General features: G+C 38.0%; 1 protein-coding gene across 2 annotated transcripts; it reads right to left on the bottom strand.

Moving 5' to 3' along the window:
* Positions 1-878: 878 nt before the first annotated feature.
* On the bottom strand, positions 879-11,869 carry LOC109215191. 2 transcript variants are annotated; one of them, XM_019379207.1, is made up of 8 exons: positions 11,652-11,869; positions 10,059-10,572; positions 9,528-9,908; positions 9,327-9,408; positions 9,115-9,181; positions 3,683-3,868; positions 3,511-3,571; positions 879-1,523 (listed from the first exon to the last, which is right to left on the bottom strand). In XM_019379207.1, the coding sequence occupies exons 2-8, from the start codon at positions 10,528-10,530 to the stop codon at positions 1,357-1,359; spliced, it is 1,416 nt and encodes a 471-aa protein (XP_019234752.1). In that variant the 5' UTR covers positions 10,531-10,572; positions 11,652-11,869; the 3' UTR covers positions 879-1,356. The 2 variants fall into 2 exon arrangements, with proteins under 2 accessions (XP_019234752.1, XP_019234753.1); XM_019379208.1 differs by having other exon boundaries at positions 10,059-10,561.
* Between the last annotated feature and the right edge of the window lie 15,576 nt (positions 11,870-27,445).

Below are 27,445 nucleotides of genomic sequence, written 5' to 3'. Positions count from 1 at the left end.
ATTCGTTCAGTCCTTTTGAAATCAGAGGCGGAGTCAAAATTTAAAGTTTATGGGTTCTGAATTTGCAACCGAACCCATAGCTCGTTAGTTATTGGGTTCGCAATTAAGTATTTATACATATTTAATAGATTTCTAATACAAATATAATATCTAGACAAAAAGCTATTGGATTCGTCCGAACCCGTAATTAACACTCTCCCTCCGCCCCTGTTTGAAACACAATAAACATGGGACACATGCATGGTTTTGGACATATCAAATTAACAGGCTATTTCAATAAACCTCCTGAGGTCCATCAACTAGATTAAAAGAGGTGATAAGGTAAAAAGTGGCTAGATAACATACACCAAGAACGTCGTTTGTAAAAAGGATACAATAACATCCATCAACTAGATTAAAAGGGGTGATAAGGTAAAAAATGGCTAGATAACATACACCAAGAACGTCATTTGTAAAAAGGATACAATAACATAACATGCTTTTATTCATAGAAGGCGGTCTGGTACATAAGGTATCCCACATTCATGCAAGATGTCCATGCAAGATTTGTCCGAGAAGAGCCGCACCCCAAGGGATATAATATAAATAGCATACCATGATACAAGCATTAGTGTATGCTTATATCATATACTAATACAATATATACAAACACTATATGGCTAACTTAACTAATTAAATTGTTCATGTTTGACCAATATATGTATGTTGGATCTATTTAAACGCCAACTGCTATTATACATAGTTTATTCTTGTTATATACATTTTTATTATTAATAGACGCGGTTTTCACGTATAACGCATGTACCACAAATTAGTTATACAAATTGACTCTTTTCATCGTCACGTAAAAACAGATTTAACAATATAAGATAACCATATTTAAGTAACAACCAAAACAACTATTGAATTTAAAGTACCAATACAATATAGTACATGGGTAATAACTAACCGACCAAGCTGCTAAAGGAAAGCCTAAGCTACAAAAGCATCATTACCCTGAAAGCAGACAGAGGGATCATGAAAGTAAGCAGATAATATTACATAATCAACAGGAGAAAGAAGCCTAAGCAACTAAACGTTCCCCAAAAAGGAGGGAGAGAAGAAAATGAAGAAAATTAACATGATACTGTTAAAAAATAGCAGGCAAATAATCAATCAACTCCTGAAGGAAGAACGTCGATGAGTTCAAAGAAACTCCAGCCACCACATTCCACATTATTGTGATTGCTACACAGCTCGGACCAGTTATCTGTTTTTAAATTGTCAAAAGTCCGAAAGCAAGCCTCTGTTCTTATGGTGTCTGGCATCACAGTATGTCTCTCACATGCAAATTATACAAAGAGCATATCAAGAATTTTAGCTTGATTGACCAAGCAGACTGCAAAGAACATCAGAGTAAAAATTCCAATCTGAGCTTGTATCATCGATTGCCCGCTGACCAAATGGATGTTGCTCTACGTACTTCTGTACATGTTCGGCTTTTAATAACCCTTCCAAATAAATTCGCAAATCACCTCCAGGGCCTACAACATTGTGCAACTTTTCAATCTTCAAAATCTCCACAATTTTATACCAACATATTAGAAGTTTCTAAGAAAAACTTTGAACAATTATCAGTGTTTTTCGAAGCAAAAGGTGCAAAGGTCCATGATGCTTGAAGTGAGACACGAGAAGCGCACAATATATGAAAAATAAGAAAATTGCCAAACATACATGAATTTAGTACTATAATAAATAGCAATTGAGACAACTAATTGGCCATGCGCAACGGTGGAGCAGATTTGTCTTCCAATCCCTCGGTGCTGGTGGGCACAAAAATCTTTATGGTATCCTTGGATCTCTCGCTGTTAGAGTTGTTGAACACTTTTCATCATGTTCACTAGTTCAGACTCCTCTTTTTGTTTCGTAGAAATTGATGAAAGGAGCTAGAATAGTAGTTCCAACAATTACCTACTTCACTTCTTTGTTTCGTAGCATTTGGTGCTTCTTTGGAAAACTCATGTCCTATGAAAACCCCATAACTCAAAAGAACTCCTAATTGCAAAAATTGACTGAAAGCTATTAACTTTGTAAATATAACTCCTCAAATTCTTGGAAACAAAGACAACCTCGCTATAAGAAACTAGTAAGATATAATAATACAGAGATGCGATAGTGCACAGTTGTGGTCTGTGCGCAGCAATGGTGGTATTTTCGAGTGAAATCATGGAGTTGAAATGGAGCTTATTGAGGTTACAGGTGAAGGTGGAGATTTAAAGAATGAAGTTGTTGACTGGTGCGACTATAGCAGTGACAGGCTGTTCAGGAGGAAGAATATTGGAGGTTTGAAAATGAATGCATGTTAGGTACTTGTGAAAAGGTCTGAAAAGGAAAAAAAAGGTAGTAGATGGTGGTGGATGGAGTAGGTCTCACAGAGGTGGTGGTGGAGATGCAGAGTGAAGAAGACAGCTGGTGGCTTGTTGTGATCACTAATGAAGTAATGATGTATCAAAATGGTTCCAATGGGCCTTATCAAGAAAAAAAAAATGGTTCCACTAGGTTGTTCTGTTTCCCTTGGTTCCTTTTTTTTTTAAAATTTGGGTTAAAGCCAAGTGTCGTGTTACTGTTACTGGTTTCTTTTTCCCATGTTATCGTGTTTGATCTGCCAAACTCAGGTGTTCAATAGATAAAGGCCTCAATTGAGGTGTCTAAATGAAAAGTGGTGACAACTTTAAACCATCTCAAAAAAAAAACTTTAAAGGACCATCTACGTATTTGGCCGAACTAATTTCAGCATCCAATATACCATAATACCAATATTAATCCAACTCCTCAAAGTTGAGATCTAAAGAACCGCCGCTTTTTACAGCTTTTGTAATGCTTCAGTACTATCTTGATACAGCCTAACATTTTTTTTCTTGATAAGGTAAAGGTTTATTAACGAAGTAGCAAGATGGTACCAAAAAGAAACAAAATACTGCAGGGAGGGAATATCCATGCAGTTAGTTACAACATTTTCCTAACAACTCCAGGAAGTCCAAGTAGTGATCAATACTATCAATTAGACTACTCTTGCACCAAAGTAACAAATTATGCAAACACTTGCCTAACATTTTTTTTAATAATTATCTTTTGCTGATAAAAAAGAATCGCCGCTTTTCATTTGGATAACTTTGCAATCGCACACTTCTTTGAAGCACGTGGCTTCATCAATGAAGCGATAACCCCTCGCTTCATTGCTTTAAGAGTGATGGCTTTTAGTAATACTAGTAATCATAGCAAATGAATCACCACTAGCAGATTGTTGCTTGCATATGTCCATCTATGTTAATCTAACTTCGCATGTTGCTCATATGCATCACACGTAAAATAATCAAACAAGGAAAGGAATCAAGCGGCAAGTGTGTCTAAACCACTGTGGCTCACGCTATTAGATGGTGGGAATCAATTCTAATAGCCACTAAAAGGCCCACATCAAACATGAAAAGGAAAACAATTATCAAGTATTAAGCAGTACCATAGGGGTCTCACCTAGTGAATCATCATTCTCGACCTTGAAGTTGTAAGAATGAGGAAATATCGCAGTGTGCGCCTGAGGAAGGTCATGCACAAAGTAGTTACAATCACGAGAAGAAATACCAAGTCAGAAGGGGTCATTTGAGCGTTAGTCTTGAGGCCAAAAAGAGGGTGGTGTGAAGCTTACAGGATTTAGCAAGGCCTTGTACGGAGAATCATCCAATAGTAAAGTATTTGATTCATCATAATCCCCTCTTTCCCAGGGTAGATTCGGATCATATCTGTCCCACACCTTGCTCAGCTCCTTGCAAACCAAGGGCTTATGTTTGTTATCAAGTGTCTTGAACGTTGTCTGAGTGCTATGTGACATATCCTGCGAAATTTAGTAAATAGAAACTGCTTATTCTTCTAAGAGGGAAGGAACCAACAATAAATGAAATATACCAAACAATATAAACACACACACACATATACACATCAATAGTCACAGAGAAGCATCATCCTGTGACTGCAGTCTCATTTTTTCTTCTTTGTCTTTTCTTTTACCTTTCTTAATGGCAGGGCTGTGAGAGAAGAAAAGAATGAACTAATCTTTAGTTAAGAAAGTTAATGCAACATAAGAAGGTATATTTTCACCAGCAACCACCTCTCCTACATTACAATAAAGGTGGCTTCTTTCACAATTTGCTATCTTTGCCAAGACAAGGGCACAGTCAAGCTACGTAACCGGTAAAGTATAAATGAAGTAGGATCAATATAGTCACGAGAAGGAAGTCAAATATAATTTTCCCTCCCCCTTTTTTTCTTTTCCAAAAGGGGAAAAAACAGTTCCAAAAGGGGAAAAAACAGCCCATGTGTTCATACAGTTGATACTGTTATTCCCATGTTCGTGAAGGCTTCTTAAAATCACAGTGACCCATCAGAGTCCTGACAATCTGGCTGACCACAAAGAATTCCTTATGCATCAGTGTAGGAAATGGCCAAAAGATCACATAGGAAATTGATGTTTTCCCCAAGCAAAGAAAGAAAGTGGTAGGAAAAATCATACTCCTTATTCTTTGCTTCTCTTTTGCTTAATGGTTATTGAGACCTCTCATTGGACCAAGGTTGCTATGACCAAAGCATGCAAGGCTTTCGGAGTTGACTCAGTTGGATTTGAACATGAAATTTTTGATATGATCCTCAGAATGGAGCAAAAGAGGCAATCACAAATACAGTTGCAAAAGGGAAGAAGGGTGAAAGGGTGCTGGAATGCACACTTACATATGAAAAGGGTGAAGGGTCTGACAGGAGCAGGTTTCACAAAGCTTTTTAGAATGAAAGCAAAAATTATTAGCTGGAATAAAGGGGGTTCAATGATGAGAGCAAGTGAAGCACTATTAAGGCACTTATTCAAAAGTGGAAACCTGACATTTTGTGTTTGCAAGAAACCAAGACTGAAACTTGTTCTGTGGCTATAGCCAGGCAGATTTGGGGCTCGAGATGGGTCGAGTGGACTGAGTTGAAGGCTAGTGGCAACAGAGGAGGGCTAATAATTCTATGGGATAAAAGACAGTGGAATTGCATTGACTCTTTGCAAGGGAAGTATTCTATCTCTACAATGCTTGAAGAGGTTCGGATTGATCTCAGATTGTGCTTCACAGGAGTATATGGTCCTCATACTAACTGGGAGAGGATTGTATTTTGGGAAGAACTAGCTGTTGTAAGGGGTTTATGAAATGATAGTTGGATTATTGGGGGAGATTATAATGTATGCCGTTTTGAGAATGAAGGTTTAATTGTATAAGAAGATAAAGGCTATGAAAATATTTTCTGACTCATTCAAGACAGGGGCTTGGTGGATCTCCCTTTACAGAGAGCTTTTTACACTTGGGCTAGGGGTGAAAATTCTTTACAGGCATCAAGAATTGACAGGTTTTTGATCTCTTCTGAATGGAATGATCTCTTTGGTTCAGTTCAACAACTAGCCCTTCCTAGAGTTGTTTCTAATCATAGGCCTATTGCCTTGGAAAGTGGAGATTGGACTTCTGAACCTTCTTATTTTAAATTCGAAAACATGTGGCTACAACATGAAGGGTTTTGTGATATGATCAAACAATGGTGGTAGGGTTATGGTAGGGGTGGCAAATAAGCGGGTTGGGCTGAATTTGGGCGGGTCAAGATGGGTTAAGTCAATAAATGGGTCATTGTCCAACCCAGCCCAAAGTGTACTTGGGCTAAGATGGGCTGGGTCAAGATGGGCTAAACTATGGGTCATAACCCAACCCGCCCAACTTTACCCATGTTTTAGAACCATGCTTTTCTTGCATAAAAAAAATCTTTTACCTTAAAATGTGTAAGTTGAAATTTTTTTAGGGGTGGTGCAAAAAAACGAAAAAAATAGAAAATTGAAAATACCAAAAAAAAAATTGAGGGGAGGGGGTTGGGTGAATGGTGCAGAAAAAAATAGAAAATTGAAAATACAAAAAAAAAAAGTAAATTTTTTGGTGGGGGGTGGGAGGGGTAGGTGGTGCAGGAAAAAAAGCAGAAAATTTAAAATACAAAAAAAAAACGTAAAAAAAATTTTTTGAGGGAGGGCGGGGGGTGGAGAGGGGGGCAGAGTGGGTGGATGGTGCAGAAAAATAAAAGAACATAAAATTGAAAATACAAAAAAAATAAATAAATTGGGGCAACTAAATAAATTTCTATATAAATTGGGTTGAGATACCTTTTGTTTTGGGTGAGTTTTATGAGTTGTATTTGGGCTGCTAAATGGGTCAGAATGGGCTATAAAATATAATGGGTTAACTTGGGCTCAGCCCAAATTGACCCATGAGCTAAAATATTTGTAACCCAACCCATTAATTTCTGGACAGGTTGGGCGGGTTAGATGGGTTTGGGCTCAATTGCCACCCTTAGTTATGTGGTAAATGGCTCCCCTGACTTTGTACTATCCCAAAAGCTGAAACCTCTAAAGAAGAATTTAGCAATCTGGAACAGGGAGTCATATGGTAAAATTAGCACCAGAACCAACAAAGTTATGGAAGAACTATTATTAATGGAACAAGCAACCGAAGAAGACTGCAGACTCAAGCTGAAACAAATAAAATCCTTCAGCTAAAAATGGAGTTACTAAAATTAGCCAAGGTTGTAGAAATATCATGGAGACAAAAGTCAAGATGCTTGTGGTTGAAAGAGGGAGACAGACATACAAAATACTTTCAAAAGGTAGCCAATTCTCACGGGAGGTATAACTCCATTGACAGACTACAAGTGGGAGAGGATATCATCCAAGAAAAGGAACAGATTAAAAGGGTGATATTAGATTTTATCAAGATCTATACTCTGAGAATGAAACTTGGAGACCTAGTTGTACTTTTGAAGGCTTGGGGTGTTTGAACAATGAGGAGAAGGATGCCTTGGAAGTTGCTTTTGAAGAGGAGGAAGTTCTAGATGCTATCAACTCTTGTGCACCTGAATGCTTTTATTAAAGGCAGACAGATTACAGATGCTGCACTAATTGCTAATGAAGTCTTGGATTGAAGGCAAAAAAATGGTGAACCTGGCGTGGTCTTTAAGCTTGATGTAGAGAAGGCCTTTGACAAAATCAATTGGCAGTATCTCAATTTAATTTTAAAGCAGATGGGATTTGGTGAAAAAAGGATCAGATGAATTAGATATACCTTCTCCACAGTCAAATATTTTGTTCTTGTTAACAGAAGCCCTGTTGGCTTTTTCTCCCCTCAGAGAGGGATAATACAAAGGGAGCCCCTTGTCCCCTTTCTCATTCATTATAGCGATGGAGGGACTTAGCAGAATGCTGGAAAAAGCGAAGCTAATACATTGGATGCAGGGTTTTGATGTTGGCAACAACTCCGGCTTAACAGTTTCAGTGTCTCACTTATTGTTTGCTGAAGACACCCTCATTTTCTGTGGTGCTGAGAAGTCTCAAGTTGAATATCTCAATCTTACTCTGTTGATTTTTGAAGCTTTGTCAGGGCTGCACATTAACATGTCAAAAAGTGTCATTTACCCTGTAAATGTGGTCCCAGAACTAGAGATGTTGGCTGATATAATGTGCAGTAAAGGTTCATTCCCTACCACCTACTTAGGCCTCCCATGGATGTTAGACATCAACTGAGATATAGAATGTGGTCATTGAAAATTTTGAGAAAAGACTGGCGTCTTGGCAGCAACAATATCTTTCTCTTGGCGGCAGACCAACCCTCGTACCAACCTATTTGTTGGTTGGTATGTGTTGGACAGCATACCAACCTATTTTATGTCCCTCTTTCCAATTCCTATCAAAGTTCAAATGCAGCTAGATAAACTCAGATGTTCATTCTTGTGGGAAGGCAACAGCAAGAGCCATAAATTTCACCTTGTCAAATGGGCCAAAGTAACACTTCCTAAATCACTTGGAGGTCTAGGGGTAAAGGACTTGGCTTTACATAGCAAGAGCATGCTAATGAAATGGCATTGGAGGTATAATCAGGAAGGAGTTGGTCTCTGGAAGGAGGTTGTTCAAGCTAAATATGGCTGTCAACATCACTGGTGTACCAATACTGTTAGATGTAACTATGGATGTGGGTTGTGGAAGGGAATCAGGAAGCTGTGGGATGTCTTCACTATTGATTCAACCCTTCAGGAGGGAAATGGGGAACATATCTTATTCTAGAAAGATAAGTGGTTAGGCCATACAACACTGAAGGATGCTTATCCAAGACTATTTTCTATTGCTACTAACCCAAACTCTACCGTTGTGCAGAATTGGGAGGTTAACTCATGGAATCCAAGCTTAAGAAGAAATCTGAATGACTGGGAGTTTAATGACTTGGTAGCACTTCTTGGCAGCCTTCACAATAGTTCAACCATTACTCCAGGTAGGGATAAACTCAGATGGGGCAGCAGTAGGAGTGGTGCATACTCAGTCAGAGCTAGCTATCAAACCTTAGGCTCCAGGAAGGAAATGATTGATCAGTGGCTCCGGAAACTAATTTGGAGGACTAAAATGCCTCCAAAGGTCAGTGCTTTTTGCGGGATAACCCAAAATGAAGCATGCCTAACCCATGACAATCTCATCCGAAGGGGTTTTCAGCTTGCTAGCAGATGCCATATGTGCCATAGCAACTCTGAAACAACCAACCATTTATTTCTTCACTGTCCAGTTGCAACAGACATATGGTCCATGTTTCTTTCACTTTTTGGAGTGCGTTGGACAAAGCCATGCAATGTCAAGGAAGTTTTAGTGAGTTGGAGTTCATGGAAAGTTGAGAAGTCCATCAAGAAAATCTGGTGTATGGTTCCTGCTATTTTGTGGTGCTTATGGACAGAAAGGAATCAAAGATGCGTTGATGGCATCTCAACTGCTAGATACCTACTCAAGTATAGATGTTTGGTCACTCTTTTTTGTTGGGTTAAACTCTCCCCTATGTAGAACCCTGACCAATTCATGGAATTTATCAGCTCTCTGGCCTCATGATAGATTTTTTTGCTTTGCTTAGGAGCTGATATCTTCTTTTATTTTGTAATATGTGCATCCAATGGATGCTTTTGTTATTAATACACCACTTACTTCATTAAAAAAGGTGCAACTAGGAGGAGGAATATGGAACTATTTGTGGAAGGAAGAACGCTTACCCAACAAAATAACAACTTATGCTTCATGTTTCCCAACAAATAATCCACCACTTTCACAATGATCTTCCTGCACAAACATGTATTCCAGTTAATGCTCAAGTAAACCATAAAATGCATTAGAAAAACTTGTATCATTAACCGGGCTAAAATATAAAAGGTCAAGTCAGGAAGATGACAGAAATTCAAATAAGCACTTCAAAATCGACGATTACTTGGATCTAGAAGACCAGATGCCCACGTCAAATCTTTCAAAGCAAAATTTCAGAAATTCATCACAGTAGGGTCTCTTGAATACTGCAAACAGAAGTGACAAGTACTTCTACGTAAGAACAGTGCGTTGTTCATCTTGTGAATGAAGTAAGATTGAAAGATCGATAATGCAACTAAATAAAAAGCAAATTATCAATTCTCACTTGCCCGTCTTGAGAAACATGCATCAGGATTACAATCTTTTGGCGGTGGATTGACTACATCTGCAAGTAGCCCATTAACATCGAGGATGAGAAGTTTTCTCCTCATACGAGGACCTCCAATCATGCGGAAATCACCTGGCCTAATGGGAGCTGAATGAAAATGCATGATTAACTCTGATTTGTCGGTGAGTTGAGTCCTTTCACTACAGCTTTCCACCGAAATTCTTCCAGCTTCAAATAATGAAACTTCTTCAATTGCATCATTTGCAGCCTTAGCATTATCTTTTTTAGCTCGCTCAGCACAAGAATCGTGATTCTTTTCTTGAGCAACTGTGTTCGCTTCCTTTTTCTGGACTCCCGTCCGAGAGTCAAGTCCCTTATCTGATATATTAGCAGGAAAATTGTCAGTTAAAATGTTCAGTACATTTGATGATAACGCAATATCATCACAGTTAGGCAATTCTGGCTCGTCCTGTTCATTCACTAAATCAGATGAAGAAGCAGAAAGAGATAAGTTTACATCAGTCATACCCAATGCCTCAGTTACTTTCCTCTCGGAAGATACAGAGTCATGAGTTGAAATGTTTGGATTAAGTAGGCCATTTTCTACTTCTCCATGCTTACTATCCGACAGGCTTGGATTTGAGGGAACATCGGTCTGAACCATGCTACATGGCTCACCCTTTTGGTTCATCGCCTTCATGACACTTCTCTTCTTCCGTCTCTTTTTCCTACCAGCACTCTTTTCCAAAAGAGTTGTGGCCGATTCCGTTTGTATTTCTAGATGTCCTAGAGGAAGCAATTGTGTGCTAGAATTCTCTAGACTAGCCATGTCTTCAATGGAACTTTCTTCATTTCTAGGAGCCTCCAGATTTTGCAGCATTTGATCCAACCTTTGCTGTCTTTCTTTTTTGTTAGCCTTCTTCCTCGCCCTTTTTCTTTTCCTGTTTAATAACAATTCTGCACTCTTCGTAACAGAAGCTTCAGTTGAACTTGCGTCCATTTAGATATGCAGAAACTTTTAACAAGAGCACCTGGTGGATCACTAACAACAACAAGCCAGAGTGAATCAGTTATTTAAAATCCTCCAACTTTCATTCAAGCGCATTATACATAAGGTGGATTGACAATGAGAGCGGTTGATTGACTAGATATTGAGTATTAATCCGGGAGCCACAAACCACAAGTTATGAAGAAAAATTTATAAAAAGGAGATATGTAAATTTCAAAATGAAAATCAACGTATGGTACATGTTTGACCCCAAGCTCAAGAAAAAGGAATATGTGACACTTCATGCACTAATTGCACTGAACTTCTATCTTAACTGCAAATTTTGATTGGCCAGTCTGTTTTGGATTTAAGTGGTATCTTAGATCAGTTGATCTTAATAACTTAAATAATGAAAGGTGGAACTCTGAAGTCTGAAATATGTCGTGTGGGAATTGGAAAGATAGGTAAATGTTCATTCAATGCCCTCAACCCTCATACTTCAAGACACAAATTATAAATGGTTGGTGATAATTCCCTCTGTCCAAATTATATGATACTCTTTCACAACTTTCAAATACTGAAAATAAAGGCGCGATGTTTATTCTATCTAACCTAACTTTTCAACCAATACTTCAATATTTTTTCCACTATCACAGTATCACAAATATAATGTAAAAGCCAAATCAACACTTAGACACCAGTCAGATATCGACATATAAAATGGTGGTCAACATTTGAAGGATTTAGCAAACGTTCGAAGACATATTTTAACAATTCATATTTTAAGGACTTCTTCACTTTGACCTTTTGCGAGAGAACATTCATAAAATTGATTACAAATATTTAGGAGCAGAGCAATAAAAGGTCACAACTTTGTAGCAATTGTCACATGAAACAAATGAAAATGCAAATTAACATGCAAGCAAAACAAAGAGCAACAAAAATCGAATTTTGAGCCTTTATTTAGTACAGCTGGAGCTAACACGAAGCAATTCCAACCATACAATTTCGATTCTAGCATTACAAATCATATGAAACAGAAAGTAGGGTTTTTTGGTCACATGAGAAACATGTAGCTGGAAGTTAGAAAAGAATGGAGATATAGAATGAGAATAGAAAATAGAGGATCGTACAAACTATATTTGCCGGAGAAGAAGATCGCAAGAAGTTCGCCGGAGAAGGAGATCACAAGAATTTCGCGGCCGAGGAAGACTGATGGTCGCGCAATCGACAGTGCTGTCGTTTTAGATGTTTTGGGTCCAAATATTGAATTCGTGCGCCACAAATGCCAGAGGAAATCTGGGCTGGATTCTATATCAACGGATGGATCTTTTATTCAGGCCTGTATATTGGAAAAGTGGCTTTAAACGGGGACAAGTGCACAATAGCCATTTTTAGGACACCATATTTAAAGAGTAGTCGAAGTTTACAAAAATTCTAAGGTTTAGCCATTTTTTAGGACCCCATGCATAAAGAGTAGTCTAGGTTTATAAAATTATTAAAGTTTAATCATCTCTGTCTAAAGTTGAATCGCAGGTAAAATTACTAAATTTAGACCTCGCGTTTGAATTTGAACTGAGTTTGAACACATTTCAATTCATATATGAGGTCTAGCTAGCGTTTGGCCATAAATCCCAAATTTATTTTGAAAAATCTGATTTGGGTGAAGTTTGGTTTGAAGATGAAAATGTGTTTGGACATACGTTTTCAAAACATATTTTCCAACTTTATTTTGTAAAAACATGTATATAATTCCCAAGTTTTGGTATTTTGGCCAAAAATCAGCTCAATTGCTGATTTTGGAATTTGGGATTTGAGATTTGGGATTTGGCCAAAATATGGGCAAAATTTATGGCCAAACATGAGTTTTGAAAATAAATCCCAAATTTATTTGGCAAAACTCATGGCCAAACGAGGCCCTAAAGTTAGGAACAACTGCACAAATAGTCGTACTTAAATTTTCTCCGCCAAAGCCTAACCTATGTCTGAATCTGGGCTCTGGCGACACTTACCCAATGTGTAGTGCGTACCTTTAAATAAGTAGTATTTAAGTGAAAGATAGTTATAGAGTGGTGGTCCGGCCTACTATGTTGTATAGGATTGAGTAAAGCTAGTCAAGAACTCCCATGTGCAGAAGATGAAAGTAGCTGAGATGAGGATGTTGAGATGGGTGATTGATTGTACCAAGAGAGATAAGATTACAAATGAAGTTATTCGGGACAAAGTGGGAGTGGCCTCCGTGGAGGACAATGTTGGGATATATACTATTAACCATGAGTTTGGTTTAGATATAGTATTTATTATGGAATAATTATTTATTCAATTTTAATAAAGTTTTAAATAGATCATATATTAGTTTGTGTCCTTTGCTTATACAGTAGATGATTTAGTGTATAGAGTTTAGCTTATACACTGAAGATTAAATCATTGGTTCTTATAAGTATAAAGTTTGAGTTCACAATCTAATGATGATTGGACAAATCATCATGGATGATTGTAGCACAAGATTAAATATAATTTATCTTGATTATGGGAATGGTTTAATTCTAACTTCTTGTGCTAGTACATTTTGTATGTATTGAACGGACCAAGTAGATATAAGTATTTTATACTGACTTAATAAACTCTCTAGCCATTAAATGTACTTATACTCTTAATCTTTGATATAATTATTATTAGTTGTGTACATTATTATTGTTTTGATTTATTAAAAGGCGAAATTCTTTCGTGGGCCAATATGTCTGGTAAATTGGATCATAATAATGTACATTGGCGAAGTAATAGTTAGTTGATGGAATCCATGTCTCGGTTTAGAGATTGATGATACACCTTTATGAAAGCTTATAAGTTTTCATGTGTAAACCCGGGCAGTGAATTTTGTATCCGACACATGAAATAAGTTAAGCGAAAGTCTAAAGGAAATAATCAATAAATTAAATCGTCAGTAATTTAATTTAGTTGATTAGTATCTGAATCTTAACATGGGGAGTTAAATAAGATTTAATGGATGAATTTCGAAATTGAATAAGGAGTGCAATTACGAATTTTTAGTGGAATAATTCGTAATTAATTATGGTATATATTAATTTTAAAAATTAGAAATTAATTCCATAATTGGAGCCTTGTTAATTAAATTCCATGGTCCCTACTGTGCCTAAATAATAGGAAATAAAGGAATCTTTTTTCTGACGGAAAAGAAAACCCAACAGGTTTTGGAAAAGGGTTTTAACCCTTAAAACTTGTGCTATAAACACATAAAGTTTTCCAACTAGAGGAAGTAGTACATGGTGGCTGAAATTTTCAGCCAAGTTTTCCTAGAAATTTTGCCCACACGAAATTGCTATTTTCGGATATTATTTGGGTAACACAGTAGAAGACCGTGGAACGTTAGGAGATTGTGATCGTGCGGGTGATGGAGATTTCATCGAATTGTTGTGTAATTGGAAGCTCACGTGATAGAGGAGCTTTGTCCACGCTTCAAGATGTAACCCGTGAAATCCCGTTTATACTAGTTGTCTAGATTACATGTGAGTTTGATACTTTCGCTGCTTATTATAATCCATCAATTGGTATTAGAGCCCACTCACATCTAATTAGATAACTAATTTTTTCATGAAACAATAATATCGTGGTTATGTGCGTTTTTGAATTACATGTATATGCGGTTTTCTGAAAAACTGCACTGGTGTTTTGTGAATTAACTGTGCAAAAAATTTGGATTATTCTTGTAATCATGAGATATCTATTTTTTATTGATATTTGATTGGGATGATCTAGATATTTTTTTGGTAAACCCTAAGAAACGCAAAACCTGATTTTGACCGAATTGGCGGTATTTTCGGAGGTCAGCGAACTTGACGGACTCCGATTGAGTTGAAATTCGTAGATTCATCGGAAACGCCGTGGTGAGAAAAACTCACTGCTAGCAGTGAATCATGGTATTTTTCGGCGTTTTGAGGCCGTTTGGACAGTGTTTTGGATATTTTTCTATTTTTTGGAATTTATTTTTAATTCAATGGTGGTGGGGTGACTCCCCATGGTCTTCATGATTAAATAATGTTGATATAATAGGTTTACACATTGGCTATTAGTAAATAGACGTGTTGTTGTATTAAATTCAATAATAGAGGTGTAGGATTTTATTGACTAGGTCTTACAAGGTATAATTGATATTGTGTGATGATATAATTATTTTGTAAGAAAGTGAAATCCTTTGTTTGATATCCTGGATGACTAATGATTGGAGTGTTTGGCATATTTGTGCATAAAAAAATTCTCAAATTTTAGTTTATGTTTTCATGCCCTACGTGATTACTAGTCTTAGATTTTCGATGAAAAAATTTGGCTCTCTGGTTGGAGGTTGTAATTAAGTGAAATATGAAGGTATTTTGTATGAGTTTTATTATTGGCATGGCTTTTAAGTTGTGCTCCATAATCTGCCATAGAATAATTTTATGAGCTACACGTATCTTCACTCGTAAGTTGAGAATTTTGTGAGTAATAAATAGTTACCACTAAAGTGGTTTGTTTATTTGAACTCATGAAATTTTTTTAATAAATTTGTACATGGGAAATTGTGCCTATTCATGGATCGAGCATTATGAAATAAGTAGGATCCACAAAATGGTCTATTTATTTGAGTCATTAAAATCTGCTTAATGTACCATGTGAAAATTATCCTTGATAAATCTACATTAGTGGTGGAGGTTCTTAACTAGGAAAAGAGTTTTATCTTTGGGTACTAGTGAGACCAACTCCACCCATGAGAAGAGATATTAAGTTTTTCACTGAACAGGAGAAAATATAATATCTTAGGTTCTTGTGTATTTAATAAAAGGATAATTTATTGTAAAAGGAGATATTATGTATCCTAGAAATAGGAAGAACATAATATATGCCTTAAGCTCATAGTATAATTATATGGAGAATGGAAATCAATATCATATTTATTTTAATTCATGAAACTGCTTAAAACGGTTATTCTCCGAGTTTAGTTACAGGCTGGTGGTCATGAATTTGACGAACTCCGATTGACCTGAAACTTGGTAGGTTCATCGAAAATGATCAAGTGAGAAAAACTCACTGATATGCAGTGAATCATGATGTTTTTCGGCATTTTGAGGTCGTTTAGATGAGTTTTCAAGCAGTTTATTAAATTGAATTTGTTATAAATATGAAAAATTATTCTTTATACATCGGCTATATGTGTGTTAAATTTGAAGAATGACGATTTAACTTGATATGATATATAGCAAGAATGAAAATCACATGAATTTTATCCTAAATACGCCAAAAATAATTTGTTCGAATTTGGTCTAGTTTTTGGCGATCGTGAATTTCACGATCTCCGAATGACCTGAAATTCGGTAGGATCATCGAAAACGATCAGTTAAGAAGAACTTACCGCTATGCCGTAAATCACATCGTATTTTGACAATTCGGGATCGTTTAGATGAGTTTTTTGGAGGTTTTGGCGGATTAAAATGTGATTTACACATGAAAAGTTATTCTTTCTATCATTTTATTTATGACTAATCTAGAACATGATAACACATGTTGATTTGACATGAATTGGTATATGATAAGAATGTAGGTCATATTTTAAATTCTTAAAAAAGTGCTTAAAATGGTAATTTTTCAAATTTGGTCGCAATTTTTGGAGATTGTGATTTTAACGATCTTCGATTGATCCGAAATTTGGTAGGTTTATCAGAAAAAACCCAGTGAACAATACTCACTGCTATGTAGTGAAAAGCGTTAATTTTAGCATTCTAAGACTGTTTAAATGTGGTATTGAGCATTTTTTAATTATGGAACTTAATCCTCAAAGAAAAGTTCGTGGTTGTGATAAAGTGATGATAGGAATTAACTCTTATAGTCTCCATTTTTTTATATTTATAGTGAGATAATAAATTTACGCGTTGACATTAGGTCTTTCTCCATATCGGATAAATTTATTATGAACTCACTGGATATAGTGTAACGATCCGGCCGGTCGTTTCATGAGTTCCAGTCCTGTTCTCCCTATTTCTGCTTTTTTATGTGTTGTTCAGCTACATTTCATCGTATCGTGTTGGTTGGTTCGGGTTTGGAGTAGTTTTAGAGTGATATAAGACACTTAGTCTCTTAAGTTGGCCATTTAGTTGGAAAAGTCAACCGGAAGTTGACTTGTGGGTAAACGATCTCGGAATTTGGTTTTTATGGTTCGGATAGCTTCGTTAGGTGATTTTGGACTTAGGAGCGTGATCGGAATATATTTTGGAGATCCGTGGTAGATTTAGGCTTGAATTGGCTAAAATGAAATTTTAGCGTTTTTCGGTTGGTAGTGGAAATTTTGATATCTGTAACGACCCGGCTGGTCGTTTTTGGAATTTACGCCCCGATTCCCCATTAACTGCTTCCCCTAAGTTCATTTCTGCTATTTTGGTTTGTCGGGACGTTCGATGTTGAGTTTTGGAAAGTTTTGGGACACTTAGTCCCTAAATGAGAGCTTAAGTGTTGAAAAGTGGTCCGTAGTCGGAACAGTATGAAGACGACCTCGGAATGGAAATCCGATGGTTCCGTTAGCTCCGTTAGGTGATTTCGGGGTTGGGAGCGTGTTCGGAATGTATTTTGGGAGCTCGTAGCTCATTTAGGCTTGAAATGCCGAAGTTTGAATTTTTGAAGTTTCCGGTTCGATAGTGAGTTTTTGATCCGAGGGTCGGATTGGAATTCCGGAAGTTGCAGTAGCTCCGTCATGTCATTTGGGATGTGTGTGCAAAATTTCAGGTCATTCGGACGTGTTTTGGTTAGGTTTTTTTGATCGAAAGTGTATTTGGAAGAAACTTGTAGTTCTTAGGCTTGAATCTTTGATTTAATCGGGTTTCCGGTGTTGTTTTAGGTGTTTTAAGGATTGGTACAAGTTTGAATAAGGTATTAGGTGGTATTGGTGCTTTTGGTTGAGATCCCGGGGGTATCGGGATGATTTCGGATGGTCGACGGGAAGAAATTCTAAAGTGTGCAGCAGCAGATTTTGAGTCTTCTGGTATTTCTGCTTCTGTGGCTTGGGAACCGCAGAAGCGGAGCCGCAGAAGCGGCTTCTTCATCGCAGAAGCGATTCCAGGCATCTCCGCAGGAACCGCAGAAGCGGTCCCTTCCTCCGCATAAGCGGGACCGCAGAAGCGGGATTTGTACCGCAGAAGCGGAGTCTGGCCTTAAGTGAAAAACCGAAAAAGCGGCTCGTGGTCCGCAGAAGCGGTCCCTTGTCCGCAGAAGCGGAAATGACTGTTCTGAAAAGGGGATAATTCGAAGGTTAATTCAAAAGTTAGAAAAAACAATTGGGAGCTCGGGAGAAGGCGATTTTGGGTGGATTTTGAAGAGAAAATCACTGGGTAATGTTTTCTTGACCCTATTTAGTTGTATTCCATCAATATATAGTTAAATCCACCATTAGAATTCGAATTCAAGGTCAAAATTGGGGAAAATTGGAAGAAACTTCATAGACCTAATTATTGAGTTTTGAGTGAGCAATTGACCTCCGATTTGGGAGATTTTTATATGGTTAGACTCGTGAGAGTACGAGAATTCTGAAAATGTAAAAATTATTCGATTCCGAGACGTTGGCCTGAGGGGCGTTTTGGTCATTTTACCTATTTTTGCGCCCTAGCTGTAAATTTATTAGCGGAATCAGTTGTTTGCAATATTATTTACGATATGTAATTGAATTGAATAGATTTGGGCCATTTGGAGTCGGATACTCGTGGCAAAGGCGTGGTTTCTATTGATATTGAGCCGGTTCGAGGTAAGTGGCTTGTCTAACCTTGTGTGGGGGACCTTTCCCCTTAGGATTTGTTATTTTGATTTGAGTGCCTTGTACGCGAGGTGACGAGCGCGTACTTGAGCCAATTGTTGAAAAATCCGGTTTTCTTAAGATATTGAGATTGAGTTCCTTTCATATTTGCTTTATTCTACCTGCAATTATAACCTGTGCTAGATTAGGAAAGCATGTTTAGTTGATTTAACTTGCCTAATTGCTTAAGTTGCCTTGACTGTACTACGTGAAGCATGCTAGGCCAGTACTACCTGTTGCTTGTCTTTTGTACTTCGTTTCCGTGTACCTTCTAGTTGTGATTGCGCATTTACATTGGGACTACGGATGTGGGATTCCGGTAGCTCCCCCCCTTGTTTGTTTACTTTGGGATTGCGGGTTCGATTCCCGATAGATCCCCCTGCACTTTACTTTGGGACTGCGGGTTAGATTCCCGATAGATCCCCCTGCACTTTTACTTTGGGACTGCGGGTTAGATTCCCGATAGATCCCCCTGCACTTTTACTTTGGGATTGCGGGTCGATTCCCGATAGATCCCCAGCACATTGATGGTTGGACTACGGGATGGTATCCCGGGAGATCCACTGGACAGTTGAGAAAAAAGGGGCTACAGGACGGTATCCTGGGAGACCCTCATTGTTATCATTGGTATTGAGCTGTGTTTACTCTGTGTTTATTCTGTACTCGTGTAGTTGTTATAGCCTCGTTGACTTGTCTTATCTCACTGCTGTGCTTATTATATCTGTCAGATTTTTATACTGTTAAATTATTATTATTATTATTATATTTTGTCTCAGTAGGGCCCTGACCTTCCTCGTCACTACCCAACCAAGGTTAGGCTTGGCACTTACTGAGTACCGCTGTGGTGTACTCATGCCCTTCCTGCGCATGTTTTTCATGTGCAGATCATTCAGGTACCTCCACTCAGGCACACTATCAATGAGGCAGGAGGACTACGGAGACTTCGAGGTAGATCTGCTGCATCCGCAGACCGACGAGTCTCCCTCTTACTCTATCTTTAGTACTTAGTTTTCCTTCTTTCGGTTGTTAGAAATTCTGGAGTTTGGAACCTTTACTATACACTTCTGTAGCCTGTGTTGCCCGTGAGTTTCCGGGTTTTGGGAATTGTTTTAGACTTGTGATATTGAGTTGTACTTGCCAAGCGGCATTCAGTACAGTTTCCTTTAGATATTTGATTTGATTTTCTCTATTTTTCCGCAATTATTATTTTCCGCAAATGTTAGGCTTACCTGGTCATGGGGACCAGGTGCCGTCATGACATGTTCACGGTTGGTGAACTAGGGTCGTGACAATATCAGGGTCGGAATGGAATTCTGGAAATTGTAATAGGTCTGTTGTGTCATTTGTGACATGTGTGCAAAATTTCAGGTCATTCGGATGAGGTTTGATAGACTTTTTGATCGATTGCGGAATTCGGAAGTTTTAGAATCCGTAGGCTTGAATCTGAGGGTATTTTGATGATTCGATGTTGTTTTGAGTGTTCCGAAGATTGGTACAAGTTTGAATAGTGGTATATGACTTGTTCGTATTTTTGGTTGAGGTCTCGGGGGCCTCGGGATGAGTTCGAAAGATTTTCGAAAAAGTTTGGTTTTGAAGTGTGCAGCTTCAGCTGCTGTTCCTGTCATAACCGTACCTGCGGATTGGGAACCGCAGGTGCGGGCCGCACAAGCGATGAAGTTGGCCGCATATGCGACCAAGGTTGAGCAGTGGCAGGAGCCACAGATGCGGTGAGGTGAGCGCACATGCGAGGTCGCAGGTGCGGGTAAATGACCGCAGATGCGGGTTTGAGCGGATAAGTGACTTCCGCAGGTGTGCGTTTAGGACCGCAGATGCGGAATACCTGGGTCAGAAAGTATATATGTTTCCCTTCGCGAATTTTGGGTTGTTTTCCACTATTTTTATCTGGAGGTGAATCTTTTTAGAAGGTTTTGAAGAGGGAATCAAGGGGGTTTCCATTGAGGCGAGTTTCTTGAATCTAAAACTCGATTCTATGTTGATTTTCAATTGTTTAAGCATGAAATTTATGGGATTAAGGGTGAAAAATTGGGAAGTTAGGGCTTGAAATTGGAGAGGTAAAATTGGGAATTTGAGGGACCATATGAGGTTCGATTCTGATGTTCTTGGTATGCATGGACTCGTGGGAGGACAAGGATTCAATTGATGTAATTTTTATCGGATTCCGAGACATGGGCCCGGGGGTCGGGTTTGGCCAATTTCGGGATTTTTGATGCAATTTATTATTTTCGCGTGGGCTTTGTTCCCTTAGCGTATTTTGATGTTATGATTCTGATTTAGGATAGATTCGACGCGAGTTGGGGCCGAGTCGAGAGACAAGGGCATCGCGGAGTAGGATTTCATCCGGTTTGAGGTAAGTAATGATTGTAACTCTAGATTTGAGGGTATGAAACCCCGGAATTTCGTGCTGTTTTGATAAATGAGGTAATGCGCATGCTAGGTGACAGGCGTGTACCCGTGGGGATTGTGACTTGGTCCGTCCCTTGGAGACTGTATAATTGCATATTTTGATATACTGTATGTGATATCCATGTGTTTTAGAAATGAATTTGTTAACTTGGGCTAAATGCCGTGTTTGGGGCCTTTGTGCCGAATTGTTTAGACCCTTAGGGGTGTTTTACTACTTTCCTCACACTGTTCTGATTTAAAAGCATATCCTCAGTCATGTTTTACCTGTTTATTATTTAATCCGGTTTTATTACTCTACTTCTTAATATGTGAAAGCTGTTTGGGCTGAGTATTTTCACTGAAATGCCCGAGTGGCCGTGAGGTTAATGACTGAGAGAGGTTGAGGACCTAATGGTAAGGATTATATATATATGTTATGGATCGGGTTGCACGCCGCAGTGATATTTATACATATATGGATCGGGCTGCACGCCACAGCGATATATATATTGGACGGGCTGCACGCCACAGCGATATAACACATGGGCTGTAGGAGCCCCTCCGGAGTCTGTACACCCCCAGTGAGCGTAGTCGGCTATATATATTATGGATCGGGCTGCACGCCGCAACGGTTATTATTATGAGATATCTATTGAGCTGGAGTACTGAGTGTGAGTACTGGTTGACGAGAGCTGAGTCACGAGTGACTGAGAGGCTTGCCCGAAAGGTTATACTTATGAGTGATACTTTGTCCGAGGGGCTTGTTTGTGAGATTTTCATGTTTTCACTCTTCTTTTATGCTGAGCCTCTATTGAAAATGTTGAATAAACGTTTTTAAAGGATTTTCATTGAAACTAGAGATTTTACAAGACATTTGGTTATTGAACTGCAGATTTTGACTTTGATATTTCTGTTGAAATTCTTGATAAGTACGCATATGATTTTAAATGCTCGTCACTGCACTCAGACTTTATTTACTTTGGTTACTTACTGAGTTGGCGTACTCACATTACTCCCTGCACCTTGTGTGCAGATTCAGGTGCCAGAGCCTCCGAGTGAGAGCTGTTCGTTGCTTCTAGAGTACTATCTGGAGATTGCATGGTAGCTGCACGGCGTTCGCAGCCCTGCCTTTCTCCTTCCTATCCTTAGTATTTTATATTTCAGACTCGCAGACAGTATTGGGTTGTGTTTAGAGGCCCATGACTAGTGACACCAGATTCGGGTTGTGTTGATGTATTTACGTACTTGTTTCCGCGTATTTTTATATATATATATTAAACTGAGAGATTTGGGATTTATCTGATTAGAAAATGAATTATGAGAGAACTCGATGTTGTAATGTGTTGATTTGGCTTGCCTAGTACTGCGATAGGCGCCATCACGACCGGGGTGGTTGGGGTCGTGACATATAGTTACTAGTTATTGATAACATGTATTAACTCTCTATATGAGTTTAAAGGGTTGAATCAATTTTGTAACTCAAATACAATCATGATTAAGTGGCGATAGAAATATATTTCTATGGTCTTCCACTATTAATTTTAAGTGAGTAATAAATTTACGCGTTGACTTTAGGTCTTCCTCCATATCGGATAAATTTATTGTAAGCACACTAGGTGAAATACTAGTAATTGATATCGTGTACTTACTCTCCATCTGAGTATACATGTTGGATCAATAGACAACGAGAACATTTTAAGCCTTCCGCTAGTACCACTAGATCTTTAACAAGGTGGAAATTCTTGTGTGCTACCGGATCTTCAACAAGGTGGAAATTCGCGTATTGCATGTTTGCATGTTCCTATGGAATAATTTTACTAATAATGGAAAAGCACTCCATACAAGTGGACAGAGATATACCAAAGAAATAGAGAATCTACCTGAAGATATGATTCTCCATGAAAGACACCTAATTTTCTATACAAATAATAATCTCATGGTGCGCCCAAAAAAACTAAAAACATGGTTATTCCTCTAGTGCACAAAATCAAGTTCTTTCCTGTCAAAAGTTAACTATTTCTTCCCCCCCCATGCTGTCACATAAGTGCTAATAAAATGACAACCCACACAAGGTGTTTTCAATTCCATCCTTTAAATGGCCTACTAAATAGTGCATTGTTCATAGTATTTGGCATGTTCAATGTATTCCAAACTCATCTCAAAAGTCCCACTACAAANGGATGCAATATATGTATTTTGTTAGAGGAATTTAATCCGGTTCTGGGCAAATAGAGATGGATATTTTTTATTTTTCGAATAACTCTTGATTATTGAGCTTGATAAACATTTTATCTCTTGTGGTACATAAATGCATGACCTTGTTATTATATATTAATGTCTCTCCTGAACAGAACAATATTAGTCTACCTCATAAGAGAATATGTTCTTCAAAATTGTGTAAAACTTATCTGTGCACTTTTGTCTAAGACATATTAATCTGGATAGAATTTCAAGTTGGTCAAGGATGGACCTTAAGGTTCATTGAAAGTAGAGGCACTACCAACTTGTAGATCCTGTTTGGAAGGAAATTTGACTAAAGGTTGTTTCCCTTCAAAAGGAAATAAAACTAGTGATAAGCTAGAATGAATCCCTTCTGATTTGTACGGTTAAATGAACATACTGGTAAGAGATAGTTTTGAGTATTTTTATGACGTTTATGAATGATTACTCAAAATATTAATATATTTATTTGATGCACCGTAAGTCTTAATGAATTAAGTAATTCAAGATTTTTAAGACTTGAAACGGAGAAGCACCAAGAAAATATATTAAGTTACTGCAATTTGATTGTAGTGGCGAGCACCTCTCTGAAGAGTTCTTTTGTTACTTATCAGAATAAGGGATTATCTCAATTGACTACACCGTAAACTCAATAATAGAGTGGTGTAGTAAAAAGAAGAAATAAGTCTCTTTTGGACATGGATAGATTAATGACGTGTTATTCAGATTTGCCTTATATTCCTGGAAACTACAAATTATATTCTGAATTTAGTTCCTTCTAAGTTAGTATGGGACATCTATAGGACAGTGGACTGAATGTAAGCTCAGTCTGTGGCATGTTCAGATATAGGATTGTCCCGCATATGTGCTGAAAGAGAAAGCGGCTATGTAAGTTGGAACTAAGAATGGATAGGTGCATGTTTATTGAATATCCAAGAAAACGAATGGAGTTTTATTTCACTTTCCTAAAGAAAATAAGGCAATTGAAGTTCAAGAACATCAAAACCCACAAGTCGGAATTGACGTTCCATTGCAATTAAGTAGTGGGAGAACGTTAATAGACATAATATGCCTTTATCGAGTGGGAGTGATGTTTGAACAATGAACACTATAGTAAGAAGTCACTAATATTTCAATTCCGTAAGGTAATGAAGGTAATATTAGTAGTACTTCGTCGTAGTGGGAGAATGCTAAAGAAAATCATAGTTCGGTGTACACTCTTAGGATAGTTTCAGTAACAGAATCCCTGAAGAGTTTAATACCAAACTAGATGGTTACAACAAAGCACTACTGGACAAATATTGCATCAGAAGTAACTTGGCAAGATTCTTCAACAAAACCTTATTTGGTGAAGATTTTTAATAGTCATGTAAAAGAATGCTTGAGAAAGTTGTAGATGCATGGTTGTGAGTCTAAGTGGGAGATTGTTGGGGCATACACTATTAACCATGCACTTGGATATAGTATATTCTAATGATTGTCGGTTAAAAGTCTAAGTGGGAAATTGTTGGGATATATACTATTAACCATGAGTTTGGTTTAGATATGTACTATTAACCATGGGTAAGTGCCGGGCCTAACCCCGGCGAAGTAGTGACGAGGCTAGGACCAGACTACCAAATAAACATGTGCAGTTAAATCATGTACAACGGAAAATAAAGGCAAAACTTTACAATTAAAGATAGGAAGGGAAAACATGCTGCGGGGAAATATCAAGTAACAACGGAAATCCAATAGATAAATGTAAGGAACACTATAACTAAATTATCAGCAAGAATCAGGAAATCGGAGACAAGTGCACGACATCACTCTTCGTGCTTTACACTCTCTCACAAATATCATGCACGGCATCACCCTTCGTGCTTTACACTCTCCCACAAATATCATGCACGGCATCACCTTTCGTGCTTTACACTCTTCCTCACCCAAGCAACAATCACAAAGCAATTTGGGTAAGGGAATCAATAACATCACAATAAAATCAAGTAACCACAGAAAATCGATAAATAAACGTGAAGAACATCATAACTCAATTATCAACAAAAATCAGGAAAATCAAGGACAAGAGCACGACATCACCCTTCTTGCTTTTACTCTCGTCCTCACCATAAGAATCAATATAATCGGCACGGCATCACCCTTCGTGCTTTTACCTCACATAATCATGGCACGGAATGATCCTTCGAGCATTATCACTCTCTCGCAAAATATCATGCACGGCATCACCCTTCGTGCTTTAACACTCTCTCACCAAAATAATGCACGGTATCACCCTTCAGGCTTTAACACTCTTCCTCACTCAAACAACAATCACAAACAATAAGGGCAAGGAGTTAAATAGAATCACAGTAAAATCACAATGAAAATCCCAGCAAGGGAACAGTATCAAAAGCAACAACATCCCGGCAAGGGAACAATATTTAAAAGCAACAACATCCCGGCAAGGGAACAATATTAAAAGCAATAACATCCCGGCAAGGGAACAATATTAAAAGCAACAACATCCCGTCAAGGAAACAATATTAAAAGCAACAACATCCCGGCCAGGGAACAATATTAAAAGCAACAACATCCCGGCAAGGGAGACAATATCATAATCCTCTTCTCTTTTTCATATTTACTTCACAACTCAATTTACAACTTGAGCCAACGCTCTACCATGCTCAATTGCCAATGATACTTTCACAATTCGATTCATAACTTGAGCCAACGCTCTTAAATGTTCAAACACCAATGACACTTTCACAAATCAATTCACAACTTGAGCCAACGCTCTTAAATGTTCAATTACCTAGTTTACTTCCACAAGCCTTGTTCAACAATAGGAATATCACATAAGGCATGAACAATTTAAATCGGTCACATTAATCATAGTATAAGACTCACGGGCATGCTCGACACCAACGTATAGATACTCGTCACCATGCCTATACGTCGTACTCAACAATTAACATATAGCAAATAGGACACGACTCCTAATCCCTTAAGCTAAGGTTAGACCAAACACTTACCTCGATGCCACGAACACAATTCAAACCTCAACTACCGCTTTACCTCTTGATTCCACCACCAATTCGCTCGTATCTAGCCACACGTTACTTAACTATATCAATAAATGCTAAATGAATCAATTCTAATGCATCAAAATAGATTTTCTAGAGTTTTTCCCAAAAAGTCAAAAATTGCCCCTGGGTCCACATGGTCAAAACCCGATTACCCATTCACCCACGAACTCAAATATATAATTTGTTTTGAAATCGGACCTCAAATCGAGGTCCAAATCCCCAAAATTTGAAAAACCTAAGTTCTACGCAAAACACCCAATTTCCCCTATGAAAACCTTTGATTTTGAGTTAATAAAAACGAGTTAGAAATGACTTACAATCGATTTGGAAGAGTACTTGTCTTTGAAAAATCACCCAAGAGTATTTAGGTTTTGAAAGGGTTTGAAAAATGGTTGAAAATGCGTCTAAGTTATGATTTTGCATGTTGCAGATGTCGCAATTGCGACCAGCGTTCGCAATTGCGAACCCTTCAGAAATCTGCTTTCTTTGCATTTGCGAACCCTGAGGATTACTGTACTCTTCGCATTTGCGATGCTGCAGTCGCATTTGCGATATCGCAATAGCGACAAATACATCGCATTTGTGACCAAGGTAGCCTAGGCCATAGTTCGCATTTGCGATACAGTGTTCGCATTTGCGAGCCAGGCTTCGCAAATGCGAAGCCTGCAGACCTGCAACACACCAGCAATTCCTAAGTGCAAATTTCACTCCGTGGCCTATCCAAAACTCACCCGAGCCCTCGGGGCTCCAAACCAAACATGCACACTAACCTAAAAATATCATACGACTTGCTCGTGCAATCAAATCATCAAAATAACATCAACAACTATGAATTTAGCATCAAAATCAAAGAAAATCTCAAGAACTTTCAAAGTTTCAAATTTTACAACTAAGGTTCCGAATCACGTCATATGACCTCCGTTTCTTACCAAACTTTACAGGCTCAACTTAAATCACATATAAGACCTGTACCGGGCTTCGGAACCAAAATACGGGCCCGATACCATCAAATTTCAAACACATTTCATTTCCAAAAACTCATATATATTCTAGAAAATAATTTTCTTTTAAAATTCATTTCTCGAGCTTGGGACCTCGAAATTCGATTCCGGGCATACGGCCAAGTCCCATATTTTCCTAAGGACCCTCCGGGACCGTCAAATCATTGGTCCGGGTCTGCTTACACAAAATGTTGTCCGAAGTCAACTTAAATTTATTTTAAAAGCAAAATTTATTATTTTTCACAGATTTTCACATAATGGCTTTCCGGATACAAGTCCGGACTGCACACGTAAATTGAGGTGAGGCAAAAAAGGAGGTTTTAAGGCCTCAGAACACAGAATTTACTTTTAAAATAGTTCACCACATCCTCCACCTCTAAAACAACCGTTCGTCCTCGAACGGACATAGA

Source organism: Nicotiana attenuata, unplaced genomic scaffold, assembly GCF_001879085.1.
Source record: "Nicotiana attenuata strain UT unplaced genomic scaffold, NIATTr2, whole genome shotgun sequence".
In the NCBI taxonomy this organism is placed as follows: Eukaryota; Viridiplantae; Streptophyta; class Magnoliopsida; order Solanales; family Solanaceae; genus Nicotiana; species Nicotiana attenuata.
Note: the sequence above shows the minus strand (reverse complement) of the source record. Positions and strands in the feature narration are given on the sequence as shown.

What these genes read in the sequence shown, in the direction of transcription:
- LOC109215191 (XM_019379207.1), bottom strand. Translation starts at nt 10,530, where the DNA reads ATGGACGCAAGTTCAACTGAAGCTTCTGTTACGAAGAGTGCAGAATTG. An exon ending in GAAAGTAACTGAGGCATTGG is followed by an intron (nt 9,909 to 10,058) that starts GTATGACTGATG and finishes CTAATATATCAG; the next exon opens with ATAAGGGACTTGACTCTCGG. An exon ending in ATAAGTTGTTATTTTGTTGG is followed by an intron (nt 3,869 to 9,114) that starts GTAAGCGTTCTT and finishes TAAATTTCGCAG; the next exon opens with GATATGTCACATAGCACTCA.